The sequence below is a fragment of the Amphiprion ocellaris genome, chromosome 9, assembly GCF_022539595.1.
Source record: "Amphiprion ocellaris isolate individual 3 ecotype Okinawa chromosome 9, ASM2253959v1, whole genome shotgun sequence".
Lineage (NCBI taxonomy): Eukaryota > Metazoa > Chordata > Actinopteri > Pomacentridae > Amphiprion > Amphiprion ocellaris.
In genome coordinates, this window is record NC_072774.1 from 33,975,794 (window position 1) to 33,990,732 (window position 14,939).

At 39.7% G+C, this 14,939-nt stretch overlaps 1 protein-coding gene across 6 annotated transcripts in view; it reads left to right on the forward strand.

Annotated features, from left to right (window-relative positions):
* The first annotated feature begins 2,156 nt into the window (after window positions 1-2,156).
* spire1b (spire-type actin nucleation factor 1b) overlaps window positions 2,157-14,939 on the forward strand; it is a 52,951-nt gene continuing 40,168 nt past the window's right edge. For 3 of the 6 annotated variants that reach the window (XM_055013731.1, XM_055013730.1, XM_055013732.1), the window contains exons 1-2: window positions 2,157-2,794; window positions 7,785-7,813. In XM_055013731.1, the coding sequence (XP_054869706.1) occupies window positions 2,431-2,794; window positions 7,785-7,813 (393 nt within the window). In that variant the 5' untranslated portion in view covers window positions 2,157-2,430. The remainder of the gene's footprint in view (window positions 2,795-7,784; window positions 7,814-14,939) is intronic. The other 3 variants (XM_035948730.2, XM_023271464.3, XM_023271463.3) reach the window with 2 other exon arrangements.

Below are 14,939 nucleotides of genomic sequence, written 5' to 3' on the forward strand. Positions count from 1 at the left end.
ATTGTATAACTGTGTAAAATTGACTGTCAGTTCTTGAGAGGCATGCCGTCTTATGCACAGGTTTTCTTATATTTACCGGTTACCAGAATAAATGGCACAAAGAAGACATCTCAGCCTTCTGACTTCTTTATACAAAAATTTCACAACGCGAAGTTGAGGCATTTTGAACCAGCCAGTGACAGTGTGACTGCATGATTACACTGGCAATGGCCAATGTTCAATGGCTCTGATTGATTTTCCATCTTCCCTCAGCTTCACAATTGCTTGTTTTTCGCCCATAGACAGCTCTCTGTTTTTCTTGTTGGTTACACCTCTAACTGTAGATGCAGTCTGCCCAGGAACAACCCAAATCTGAAACTGAACGTACACTGAGCGCGATTTATTGTTTGAATAATCAGTGTAATAGGACACACCAAGGCAACAAAAATAAAATCCAAACAATACTCATCCCTTACAAAAACTCAAGCAAAATAAGCCATGTGCACACAGAACAAAAAAAGAAAGACAAACCTGGGTATTTCACAAAGTCTTAGAGAGATTCACTATGAAGTGAGGTTAGGAGGCTATCTGTCTCTGGAGCTGCATGTGTACAGTTCAATCTTACTGGACTCAAGGTAGATGGTGAAAATAGGAGGGTTCCTTAGTTCACAGTAGTCCTACTACTGGAACCAGGTTTGGCACCTTGTAGACTGGATTCACCATCCAGTACTGGAAACTGTTCTCTCTAGAGTCTATGAAATCTTGTCTCAAATCTCTGCAATCTTCTTAGATGGTTCTGAGATTCACTCTGAGGTCTCAGCTCATCTGAAGTATGCTCCAACTCAAAAACCTGACCTATAAATAAGGTCAAAAGAAAATTACATCCATGCTAATTCTATCGGCATTTCTGGTCATAGGATATAGCGTATGAAATCAACTTATTGCTGCAATATAAGTGTCTGTTGTGCAACATAGATAATTCACCAGTTTCAGAATCACAATCTCTTTCAATAATTACTTCTGAGAGCTAATACTTTAAGCAAAACCTCATTTGAAGCTCAGCGACATAATGGAAAACATAAAACAACTGATACAATTTTAACTTTAGAAAACACCAGTCAACGTTGGAATTTACTGGCAAAGTAAATTTTAACCAGCAGCTCAGCTGCAGCAAATGACACTAACAGTTCTAACAGTGCATCAAAATTAAACAAGTGTCTCTAAAATACAGAAACATCACAGAACATGTCTACGAATCAGCAGCATCTCTTAAACTCTTTACAAATCCAGCACCTCAAGTCGCTGATATTTTAGCATATTCAATTGGGATCTTACATGGCACTTATTAGCATTTAAGCTACAGGACTTCCATAGCGCTAAGGTTTTAGCAGAAGTCAATAAGGTTTAATCACAGACTGTATATAAAGATCTTTATATACAGTCTACTGCATGTGTATGAATATGATTTGATTAAAAGTGTGTGAGAACTTCTTTTTGGATCTTTTGAAACTGATTTTGTGAGAGTCTGCACCAGTAACATTCAACATGTACAGTTGTAGAAAAAGGTTTTTGGACACTCTTAAAATTTTGCACAATCTCAAATATTATCAGGAAATATTTGTGAAATTTTTTTTTTGTGTTTAAGAAGATGTGGCTGAATTAGACAGACACAAATACAAATTATATATATTTTTTGTATATTGTTTACAAGAAAAATGAACAATACTAAATTCTTGACAGTTTCAATATGTCAGTTCTCAACACTGTCGGTATTAAAGTCAACAAATAACAGACAATGTGTTCAATGCTGAACAAAAATAGATAAAGCATCACATCATCAAAATAATATTTAGTAGTCCTGCGACTGGAACGGAGTAGAGCTCTAATCCTGGCTGGATGTTCTCCACCAGCCTTTCACACTGTTGAGGGGTAATCTTGTCCCATTCTGCTTGAATTACTGGGTTGATAGAATTATTGTTTAAATCAGTTTGTCTGTCTGTGCTTCTTTTCATCATCAGTAAAATAAGTCAAACTGGGTTGAGAAGAAATAATGATGCATTATTTTGAAACGTGTGTGTGTGTGTGTGTGTGTGTGTGTGTGTGTGTGTGTGTGTGTGTGTGTGTGTGTGTGTGTGTGTGTGTGTGTGTGTGTGTGTGTGTGTGTGAGGGGGACAGGGAGGGATCATGTGATGGAGGAGTGAGCTCGCCTTGTTGTGTAGGGATGTGAGACAAACACACACCGTTCAGAGTGTGTTCTCATCCACACCGTCTTGTGACCGCTGCTGCTAAAACCTGAGCGTCTGGCGGAGAAGCTGCAGCAACCGGAGAGCTGCTTTCTCCTCCTCCCTGCTGCTGCTTCCAGCCGGACCATCAATGCCTCCAGACTGCTTTTCGCACATCGGCCTGGACCAGTTCTCGACATCGGGCCTCCTGCGCTGAGAGAATGAAAGGATGGCCGAGCAGCGGTGCGGCGGGGACCACGGAGGACTGACGGATGCTGCTACAGCGACTCGCCGGGATGAGCAGCAGCATCACAGCACGATGAATTCACCGGAGGAAGCCGGAGCGGAGGACCTGTCTTTGGAGGAGATCCTGAGGCTTTATAACCAGCCCATCAACGAGGAGCAGGCATGGGCGGTGTGTTACCAGTGCTGCAGGACGCTGGCCAGGAAGCACCGGGGCAGGAGGAGCTCTTCTGCCGCTGCAGCCGCCGCCGGAGCCTCGTCAGCGGCGGGTCCGAGGAGGATATCTGGATCTGGGGATGTTAGGATACAGAAAGACGGGTCTGTGAGGGTGGAACACCAGGACTGTGAAGGTAAAACATTATGTAAGAGTGAGTGTGCTTAAAGCTGCTCAGATCTGGGCCAAGCCATCACTTGCATTTCAAATAAGGATGTTGTGATTGTTCTCAGTGTAAAAGCTGTACCTAAAATAAATTCCAGGAAAGCAAGACATCCTACAGAATTGCATTAAGAATAATAGCATATCATGGTGATACAGCTGCAATATGTCACTATTAATAAATGCATATTTTTAGCTCACATGCCAAGCCTGCTAGATATTTTTCGTGATTAGGTGCTTAATTTGCATCTCAGGATTAGCCTCCTCTCTAATCTGTAGCCGGATATCAACAACCATTAGGGCTCCATTACACACAAAGGAATGCCATCACAGACCCCTGCTGCCACTGGTGTTTTCACTGATTTACCCTGTTTCCTTACCACCAAAGGCACGTGTTCCTGGGCATCATGTGGTTTCATCTTCTAGCTGCCACTTCATCTCAGATCAGAGTGTTCATTCACTTCACCCGATTAAAGCATGTGATTACAGGCTGAAATGTGGGCACTGATCGGATCAAGACGTGGACCCATGCCCACAGAGAGTGGAAGAGGATGGGCACATTGTTTTGCCGTGTTGCTCCCTGTCACATGTGAGCCCCCATTTAATAAGTATAATTAATGAAGTGCTATGAAGATGAAGAGCTGGAGCCCTGCTAGTATCACAGTGCTTCTATTGCCAGGATGAAAATATCCAGGAAAGTCAGAGGAGACAGTGTGGCAGCAATGTGTGCCAAAAGAAAAACCAGTGCAATATTCTTAAGATGTCCCTTTAGACATTCACAGTGTGGCTGTGGTGCTTTAACGTCGACTTTATTGTACTTTATGGTAATTTGCCTCTCTTATGGGGCAGAGCTACAGTGCTTCAAGGTAATTTTTCTTGTAGAGTAGATTTTTTAAAGAAAGAAACAAACCAGGATTCACATGAAAACACAGCAGATGGCACTGCCATATGTATATCTGGCATGTGTTCTGCATGTCTGGCCTCCGTGGATGGGCGTGTCTGTGGATGTCAACATGTTCTTAAAGCAAACACTTCATGGGTCTTGTCAGATGAAGGCTTGACAAGTTCATCGTCTGCTGTAATTACATTTGCAGAGTACAGAGCAGACTGACTAAATGCCTATCTATCTATCTTTCTCTGTAATGAATGTAATGGATTACCTGAGGGCCTGGGGGATGCGCTCTTAACTCAGCTACAATTTACTCACACAGTATGCAACACTGCTGAGTCAATGCATTGGCCTTTGATTCAATAAATGCACAGCAGGCGTCATCCAATCGCCTCGTATGAGCAAATCTGAAAGACACAGCTGGGATGATGATGTTTGTGGCCTGTATGTCTATATGGCTAGAATGAATGGGCTATTTTTAGGAGCATGGAAGCAACCATTGGAAAGGGGAGTCTGGGCTTTTATTTCTCTGCTGCCCGTATAACATCACATCATGAGAAATGTTTTAAGAATATCTTGAACTGCACTGCAGTTAGATTTTTGGGGGCATTTTTTTCTTGCAAGCTGTTATGTTTGATGCTTGATTTTGTTTGCTGTGTACTGCTTTAGTAATCTGTAATGTTCCTATTCCATAGATGAACATCCTGGTAGTGTCTGACCATTTCGTTGGGTGATGTAGGTTGATGCCAGTTAGCTGTAAGGAAGTGGAATATGCAGAGGTGAATTGTTTTTCAGTAGAGGGTCTTGAAAATGTACATTAAGGTAGTGTTTCCCAATTCCTTTCAGTCTGATGTATCAGCAAGGCCCCATCAGATGAGTTCAAGCAATCCTCCACCTGCCATTTCCCAAATGTGTTTAATTCAACTGATTTTACCACTGTTGATGAAAGGGATTAGTGTATATAACAGTTGCTGTAACATTTTTTTCATATAAAGAGTTTGTGTTTAGGTTTGGGTTAGGGTTGAAATTTTGTGTCTGTCAGCTACATTTAGTTACTTTCAGTATTGTGTTTTGGCCATTTATATCTGTCACTATTAGCTTGTTTTTCGCTGTTGGTCCATTACATTTAGCTAATATTAGCAACCCATTGCTAATATTAGCACGTCATCACTTGTTTTTCAACTGTGTATCCATTATATTTCCTTTTAGCTACACATTTTAGCCATTACTTTGGAGTGTTCTGTCTTTTTCCCCCCACTAGACTTCATTTAGTTACTTTTATCCTTTACTTTTACATATCTAGTTTTAATCTGTTCATTCATTACATTTAGCTACTTTTAGCTAGTAGACTCATCCATTACTTGGCTTTTTAATCTGTGATAATTAGCCATTTTTTGCTACAAATTTTAAACATTTTTATCCACTAGTTTAGTTTTTTTCACTGGTTATACATGCCATTTACTTTTGCCTACACATTTTAGCAAGTTTAGCCTTTTAGCCTACATTTAGCTGCATATCTTAATCATTTTATCCATTACTTTGAGTGTTTTCATCTGTTTCACTGAGCTGCTTTTAGTGACTTTAGTACTTTTAGTTGTTTTCAGTTGTTTATCCATTACATTTATCTACTTTTAGCTACATATTGTAGCCATTTTATTGGTTGCTTTAGCTTTTTCATCTCTTTTTTCACTATAGTCAGCTACTTTTAGAATCATATTGGAGCCGTTTTTACAGTTTTCTTTTTATTTGTTATGTTAAGCTACTTTTAGTAGTTCATTTGAGCTTTTTTAAATACATTACTTTCAGCTTTTTCAACTGTTTGTCAATTACACTTGGCTAGTTTTAATGACCATTCAACTTTTTCCACTATTATCTACATCTTTAGCTAATTATTTCAGGTGTTTATCCATTTATTTTAGCTAGTCTATATACAGTATTCCAGCCATTTCTAGTTCTTCAAGCACTTGTATATTACTTTTAACTCAGTGTTTTTCAACTGTTTGCCATTACTTTTTAGCATTTCTCCACACTAGATGATCACACACTTGTGATTACAAATGATCTTTTCTTCAATTTACTTGAGCACACACTTTTTCCATGCAGCACCTGATAGCTTTAGAACTACTCCTCTGCTGGGAATTACATCACACCATGGCTTTAGGCAGTTCTAAGTAATTGTTGGAGCATTTTCTGGGTATATTGATCAGTGAAACCACACAGTTTCAGTTTTCAAGGTAGTTTGTTGCTCTAATTGTGCTGCTCAGCACACACTCTGTTTCCTGGATGCATGAGCTTAGCAAGCCAGAGCCATTCATGTAAATAATGAGATAAATTTGTGGCAATTGTAAAGCTTCTGAAGCTCTCATCACCCAAATTGGCTTCAAGTTAAATCCAGATGAAATTAGTTTTAGACCCTGTTGTCAGTCAAATCCATGTCTGCCCAGTATTCCTTTATTCAGCTGTTTATCTGGGGCACCTGACACTTTCTATCACGTCTGACTCCATCATGAAAGCAGGGCCCTTCAGTAAATGTTTTCATGTCACACTTGTGATAAATAGATTTAATTTCATGCTGGTGTCCTCTGTGAGTATTTTAGAATCATAAAAAAGGCACATTTGATTATCAGCTCACCCTATTTGCAGCACACACAAACACACACATTATGCATCCTACCCGTACAGATGGCATTCACCTCTGCTGATGCAAGTTGAGGTCATGAGATGATGACTGAGCGGTTGTGATGTTGCATTGCTGCATATTACAATACAAAACAGGCATTTGTTAAGAGGGTCATCTGTTATCATGCTGTTTGTTCATGAAGTAAAAGCTGAGCTGATGTAGCCTGAGGAGACATTAAAGCGGATCTTCAGTCTGAAGGGAGTACATTGATGAAACACAGCTGCTCGGAAAGAGTTTTGTCGTCACCGGTCACATGCCACTACAAATAATAAAGTAATTTGAAATGAAACAGAACATTTAAAAACAACATTCTCCATTTTTGAATTATTTCATCTTGTCCACAAACCATACAATGCATACTCTGTACATTATCCTGTTGTAAATAGTCAGCAGAGCATCAAATGTGTGTTAAGCAGGAGCTAGAAATAGTCACCAACACATCCACTGTTTCTTCCTGTTTTTTTTTTTTACTATCCCTTATTAATCCCACGAGGGGAAATTCTGATTTTCGCATCTCTCCCCAATTGGAGGAGAGCGACGGGTCAGCCGTGGTACAGCGCCCCTGGAGCAGGAAGGCTTAAGGGCCTCGCTCAAGGGCCCAACAGTGGCCGCATCGGGGCTTGAACCTCTGACCTTCTGATCTGTAGTCCAGAGACTTAACCGTTGCACCACCACTGACCCCAGTGAGGCAATGTTGGAGTCTTGGTTATCATTAAACATTTTTTGGTCTATTCAAAAGCCTTTTAAGATATCAAATATTGTGTTACAATGTATTTATAAGTAATTGGTAAAGATTTATGTTCCCTTATGTTGGATCAGGAGGAGTGAATTGGCTTTGGGCTGTGAGCCACAGACAGTGTTTAATACTCAGAAAATATTGTCAAGCTAACCTTTGTTATTTTAGGTATTTTAATTGAATTTTGTTGCTGGTAGGACTAGTTTTGTCCTTTAAAGCCTATCCCTATGAAGTTTAGAGTTGGCATGTTAGCATTTTTTGGACATGTTTTTCTCCTATGTAGTGAGATTTAGATTTAGTGGATAAAAATCATTAAAACAAGTGCTGGACTAGAGGTTGTTGAATCTTGATTTATCTTAGTAAAGTCCTCACTCAGTCTTTACTATTTGTATGCACAATTTCCTGCCTCCTGGGTTTCATTATTCATGATCGTAAACATGTCACATCTTAGTTGACAGTGGGTCCTGAGTTAATGCATATCAATAATGAAACAGTGCAATAATCATCACATGTGCTTAAAGCTCTTTAAGTCACATATACAGTATTTATGCAAAATAACTGAACCGGGTTGTGCAATTTGTCATGCATTTGTGTGTATGAGCTTTTTGTTTAGCCTTGTTTACTGCTTATTGTAACACTGTTTTCTTGTTTCTCTGCAGATAAATACAGGCCTTGCACAACAACAGAGGTGAGCAACTCCACTGTAATCCTATTGTACTAGTTTTATTTCATCATCATTACGCCTACAGAGGTTTGAGTAATATTATGTGGATATTTTTACTTTTGTATAGTATCAAAAACACACATACCTGCTGTTTATAAGAGAGAAATGCATACTGCTGGATGTGAAAAACAGGAAAATGTTTTGGCAACACAAAAAGATTACTTTGGCTGTAATTAGTTCTGAGTATTGTTTGCAATGCTTTTACTGCTCAAAGACTTCAGCAAATTCAGTGTTTCTGGAAAGGAACCAACAAGGCAATTAACAAAATATTTATGAGGGGAAATATGTGGCAGTACAGAGATAATAGCTAAGAGGTGGCTTTATCACAATAACAACTTGATTTCCTTTTTAATCATTTACCCTCCATGGGTGGTTTCCATGCATTAGCTGGCTACAGCAACAACAACAGAGACTGAATTTAGAATAGAGCGGGCACCCCTGCAGGATTATTTCAAGTGCAACTGGTGTCAGACAGTGCTGTGGTTAAAACTGTCATAAGCCCTGGGTGTGTTAATCCTGATGCCTGCAATGCAGCTGTTGCGGCTTGTCTGCTGCCGAAAATATTATTAAAATGTTATATTGCATTTTCTTCCAGGAGGCAATTGGAAGCTGTACACGCACAAAAAATAAACCTCAAAGCAGTAAAAACAAATACCAGACAGTAAATCTCCTGCGCAAGGTGTTGTTGTAGAGTTTGTGGCAATAATAGCTGATGTCATGATGGGCTAAGCTAGGCAATTAGCGTAGCTTAGCTTAAACACTGATAGCAGGTGGAAATAACTAACCTGGCTCCCTCAGAGGTTATTGTTTAAGAGGGGCTTGTTGTTGAAATGTGGTAATTAGTCTGTACTTGTATAAATCAGTCATTTGTAGAGGTGCTAGTAGTTGTCTATCTTAAACTTACTGTGCAGATCCAGGCTAGCAGTTAAGCTAATATAGGCTAGTTTAAAGAGAAAAGTAAACCTCCCACAACTTTGAGCTACTCCTTTCAAGAGATACTTCATTAATATATAATTGCCTCAGTAAAGTTGGTCTAATTGCAAGGGATTCAACAAGAAGCTGACATAATGCGACTTTTAGCCCAAGCTCAAGCAACACAACATCCTGCACTTTTTAACATATTTTGTTAAAACTTCCTTGCTGAGACTTTCTAAACTCTCAATTTTGTGCACAATTTCTGTTCTAAACCTGTAGTCTTTAATCCCAAGCCAATCAGGGTTATTTTCTCAAGTCTTGACAAAGCTCCTTCAGCGTCTCAGAACATATTATACAACAGTTTTCACTGGTTGAACAAGACTGATTGACAATGCAATTTGATGGACTGCTGCTTTAAAACACAGAACCTATAGATCAGCTATAGTGCTTGCTTTGCCACAAGTTAGATCATTTGAATGCATTATATTTGTGAATAGTTTATGTCTATATGGAGAGCTGCTTCCTTTAACCAGTTGTTTCCTCCTTCAGCCTCCCAGCTGCAGTCTCTGATTGACTGGTTGGAAATGTCAACCAGCGAGGCCTCCTGTTTGATGTGAGCTCTGGGAGAAATTTCAGACCTAATTAAACAGCTTCGCAAAGTCGATCCTCCTCCACAGCACACGCTCTCTCTACACTGTCCTCAGCTGCTGTTAATGTTTGTGATAAATGCTTGTGAAAAGACATCTTACAGTATGTGGGGGTTAGCTTCTCTGCTTTTGTGTTTTAGGACTATTTTGCTGGGCTTGTAGATGGAATAATTTTACTCCTGCTGGGATCTCTTTGGTGTATTTTGTGCATGATGTTGCACACTGACTGAGGATTTCCTCACGGTTAATTAGAGACAGTGTGCAGTACTTTTCAGGGAGTTGTGGTCTTGGATTACTGTGTAATAGACAGATGGACAGTCAGTGAATAATTCAAGCACATACACATACAGTCCACTGTTGAAGCAGTGAATGTGAAACTGTATAGACAAATCCCTACTAAGCAGCTTTGCACCAGAAATGAGTTCTCACAATGCTGTGTGTGACAGAATGGCTGACAAAACTACTGGCAAGTTGGTGGAGTTGCTTGATGCTTGACAGCATTAAAGGTATTCTGCTAGCATACAGCGTGGAATTAGCCCAGAGCTGGATGAACAGCAACACACGTGTAGTCGTAGCTGACACACATCATTTGCACACAGATTCAAACAGCGTGAACTCGTGCAAATGATGTGGCTGTACATGTCAGATGATGCTGTTTTCTTCATAGCCAATGAACCGAGTTCACCGGCACAGCATGCTGCAGCATAAGGTTCTTGGTGCATTAACCGCTAAAGTTAAGATCACTGGAAATGGATGAAATTCGTTAGAACTTTTATATGCAATCAGTCAAATGTAACAATTTGATATGCTGTTTTTAGCAAGGAATTTGATGATGAAGCCTCATCCTGTGATCCCGTGCTTTATCACGATCCATTCTGTCAAAGTTTAACAGTGTATGCCCCGTGCTCCCTTAATGCCCGAGCTTTAAAGTCTGGAAAAAGAATTAGAGTTTCATGTCACATTCAGTGTTTAATGCAAACAGAAAATTCTGTCAGAAGTCAGCAGTTAGTTCTCAGCAGGTATAATGTTCAGTTGCATTTGTTCCCTAGAAGGTTTGTACATGCATGACAAACAGACTAATTTAGAATATAAAAAAATAAGGCAAACTTTGGATGAATGTAAAACAATATATGTTTTCTGTTCAGAAGCTCTCTGTTTTGAATGTGAACCCATGTGGGTCCTACGTCTGCTAGAAAAGCCAGAGCAACCTTGCCCAGTCATATGACAGTCAGAGGTCACAGCAGCATCGGGCAGAAGAACCTCAGAAAACATTTGTTTAACTGTTTTCATTATTTAGAAAGGCTGCATGGTTATAGTCAAAAATTCTATTTTTAATTACATTGGTCAATACTGGGATCACCATTATTTACTACGATTACTCGCTGACTTTGGAAACATAACGCAGTTTCAGAACTTCTAAAGAGAACAGTCTTTTTTTCCAAACAGTTGAACTGGTTTCCCCTTTCTTGGTGACGAAAGGTTTTCTTTTTACCATCTTGGCTCAGCTTGACCAGCTTGTTCTGCAAAATTAATGACGTTCCCTGAGCCTCAGTTGTGTTTCATGTTATTTTGTGAACATTAGCGAGCTAACACGCTAAGCTAACTAATAGTGAGCGTGGTAGTCTGCCTCACCAGATGTAAACTGTAGGGATAAGACTGACATTTCTGCAACACATTTCATGTGACATACTCCTCATTTTGTGCAATCTGTATATTACCATTTTAAAAGTTTCCTTCCCTATGGGAATTAACAACAACAACCTCTGAGCAGCAGTCTACACGCTGGGAAAGACAGGTTTAACCAGAGATTTGGATTGCGCAATCAGGCCGGCCTGTTTGGTTCTTTTGGTGGTGGTTTGGTGGGACATCAGAACAGTTCTCCCAACACTATTTTGCAGGCTCACCTTTGCTGTATTATGGACTAGTCCCACCCAAAATGACTGTGATTTGTTTAAAGAAATACAGAAGAGGGAGTTTTCACCCTGTAATGAAATGAGTGCAGCCAGACCATTCTTCAGTGATGTGGAGCTAAGTCTGGCTATACGAGGCTAGGAACATGGTCAACATTAAACCCCCTAACATGTAGCATGCTAGTACTGTGGCTGTGTTTGCCTGCTGATGTCTGCATTTAATGTAACTCAAAGCATCACCTTTAATTTCTTCAGTTTCAGCTGAGCAGTTTGTTCTCTCTCATATTTCAGTGTCTCTGGTTAAACATGCTTTACTTATGTCAAATGGATTCAAAATTAGAGTACTCTTTGTCTCACATTTTCTTACAGTACATCTTTATTTATGGAGCTAGCCTTCGCCTTTATGACTGAATAAAAAGAAACACTAAACTGTTCATTAGTGTCACAGAAAAAAAAGGACATCATGTGGATTGGCACTGATCCTAAATCTGTGCTACTGTTGTCAGAAAAGTGTACAAAATAATCAGCTATAACGTAATTTGTGAGACAAATGCTTTAAGTGACTGTGATCTACTGTAGAGTGGTTGTTCGTTTGTCGCCATCAGTTCCTGTTTACTTTCACTGCGTGACCTAATTTCTCTGGGCCGACTAATGAGGAAATATAAATGCCTTTAATCCCATCATTGTTTCCACAATCCTTTAATTCAAACTGGTTTACCAGGTAATTATAGCAGTTCTTTGCTGCCTGGCTTGCAGTGATAGATGGCTTTTATGTTTGAGAGAACAGATCTCTTAGATTTCAGGTGTTTAATTGGAAAAGTTGGTGTTTGGTCACACAAAGCCATGTATCTAAAGCTAAAGTATTTCCCAGATTCTTAATGGATGTTTATTTCCTTGTTCAAAGGCATCTCCTCAGTAAAACTGTGTTGCCATGAGCTTGGTTTTGTCTCAACATATTACAAAGCTGGATTGCATCATGTGCATGGATAGACTGAAATGGTTTCTATACTGATTGATTAGACATCAGAAAATAAATCATGAACGTTTGGATAACAGATTCCAATGTCCTACTGTGCCTTTTCTGTATTTGTAGCTTTGTATTTATGTGAAACTTCTCAATATCAACAGGAGAAATTAGATTTGGTCCTATCATAGACACAGAATGTTGATGTTTAAATCATTTGAAGCAGTTTGCTCACATTGCCCGGTCTTTGCTTGGATTAAGAGTTATATTGGACTTCACACTGCAGGAAAATGTACATTCTAAACACTGACTGTATGGTAGGAAACACCTGGCTGTATTCACCCAAAGGGCCCTGTTACGTCATGTGTAGCATACTTTAGCTAGGACAGCGTCTAGATCAGGGCTATTCAATTAAAAATTGACTCGGGCCGGATTTTCAGACTAAGAACATGAGCTGGGCGGGATGTTTTTAGCAGACAGTGAGCAAAGTTAACCATTTAAAATAAACACAAACAGATAAGATAACAAACACACTGGATGTTTATTAACGTATTGCCACATCCAAAAGGACAAAAACACAATAGAAGAGCAGTACTTAAACTAAACCTGTGCTGAAATACTGCTTTTTTAAATTTTACATTTCAAACACACAACTTCAACACATTTTGATAGGTAAATACAAGCACAGGTTAAGGTGCATATGAACATAAAAACTAAGTGCCGATTAGAAACACCATCTTTTGTTTTGGTCACATCTCAAAGTGCATTAAAAAGTAACTTGCTTAACAGTAACTTTTCAGAACTTGAGACATTTTTCTTCTTTTGAAATAACAAAAAACAGAGTTTGTCCCTGTCCATATTTGGTCTCATCTGAGACAGTCACAGCTTCAGTGCATATAATCAAAAAATAAACAGTAGGCACAGTGATAATTACTATCCCTTTGAAATGAAATAAAGCTGACATCAAAGTGCATAATAAAGTGCAACTAAGTGAAATAACTGTCAAAACAAAACGTCTTTCTTAAATATTAAACTTATAATAAGTGAACAGAAAATAGTCACATAAATACATAAAACTACCTTTAGTGTCTGCTACAGCACGCTGCTTTGTTGCACTTACCATGTCTCAAAGACATCTGTGGCGAGAATGTTTGACGTGTCAGACCTGTTTGTTAGCAGATGTCACACTCGTCTTAACTTTATCGTCCGTTAAAACTTCATCCACGACAGCCAACATGCAGTCCTTCACAGTTTCTGAGTCTGTGAACAGCCTCTTTTTCGTGGCCCTTTCCTGAGCTGTGCAAGTCCGCTTCATTGTAGTACAGCTCCGGTTGTAAGATGCAGTCAAACTTTGAATTATAGCCGCTCTCTCATGAGATCCCTCGGGAAAGTTTGTCCGAAATGCGGCATGTTTTTTCAATGTGGTGTCTTCGGACATTATATTCTTTCAGCGCAGCAAAGCACTCGTTGCAGAGTAAACGCATTGGTTTGGCGTTCGGACTTGGTGGTAAATAAATAAATACTTGTCAGTCCAAACCGATGGTTTTCCTCGCCGCTTTGTCGTTTCAGGATAGAAAAAGACATGCTGCTATTTTCGCCTGTATAGAACTGCTAATGTTAACTTTTCAAACGCGTCTCCTCAAGACAATGCATTGTGGGTTAGTTGCTAGGTTACGGTAAGTGTTGCATTCAATGTTTGCAATAATGTTTGAATTTTTGTAAGAACTTGTCAGCGTTACTGAAAGATGTTTTGATGTTTTTCTCGGACCCAAGTCCCAATCACTCGGCAGTTGGTTTAGGGCCACTCGAGGGTTGCTTTCAGGCCACATGTGGCCCGCGGGCCGCTAATTGAATAGGGCTGGTCTAGATGTTACTTGTACTCTTAGAAACACAAAGCTCTGTGGTCATGTCATCCTGCTGGGTGTTAATATTTACACCTGAGGTCATGGCACTTTGCAAAGCTGTAGTGAAATTTGACCTTGACTGAAGTGAAATCTGGCAGCTGAACATAACATTCAAGTGTTTCTTTATGAATAACTTCAGTCTACTAGGTCAAAACCATCATTGCTTGTCAGCAGTAGTAGTAGTTATGTAGCTGGATGGTGGATGGATTTGAGCTGTATGTTGGACAGAAGGGCTCTAAATAAAGTTCTGTCTTTCTGTGTAGCTGAGGAATACATTTGCAGTTGTGAGAACATGTCTTTCACCATCACAGTTTCACTATTTGTTGACATCATGGGGCAATTTGAATAACATTAGACATGAAATAAGGGTCAAACTTTAGTTTCATCCAGTCTGTTCTATCATGAGGCCACAGTCAGTGAGTCCAATGAAAGGTTCAGGTGAGGTTACGAGGTACTTGCTGGACAACAGTGATTCAGTGGCCTTAGGAAAACCAATGTGATGCACAGTACCCTGTGCTCGAAATGTTTTGGCTTTTGTCCCTTTGGTGCCTTTGCTAAACCTCTACGTGACAGGAATCCTGGAATTTTTATCCAAATGGTTTGATTCTGCTCCTGCCTTAGATGATGGCTGCTGCTGCTACTCTGCAGCTCCGTTAAATCTCCTTTAGTTGACATCTTCATCCCTTTCCTACTCTTTCTCCTTCTCCCTCTTCGTTTTGTCTTATCCTCACCCCTTCCTTCCTTCAATCC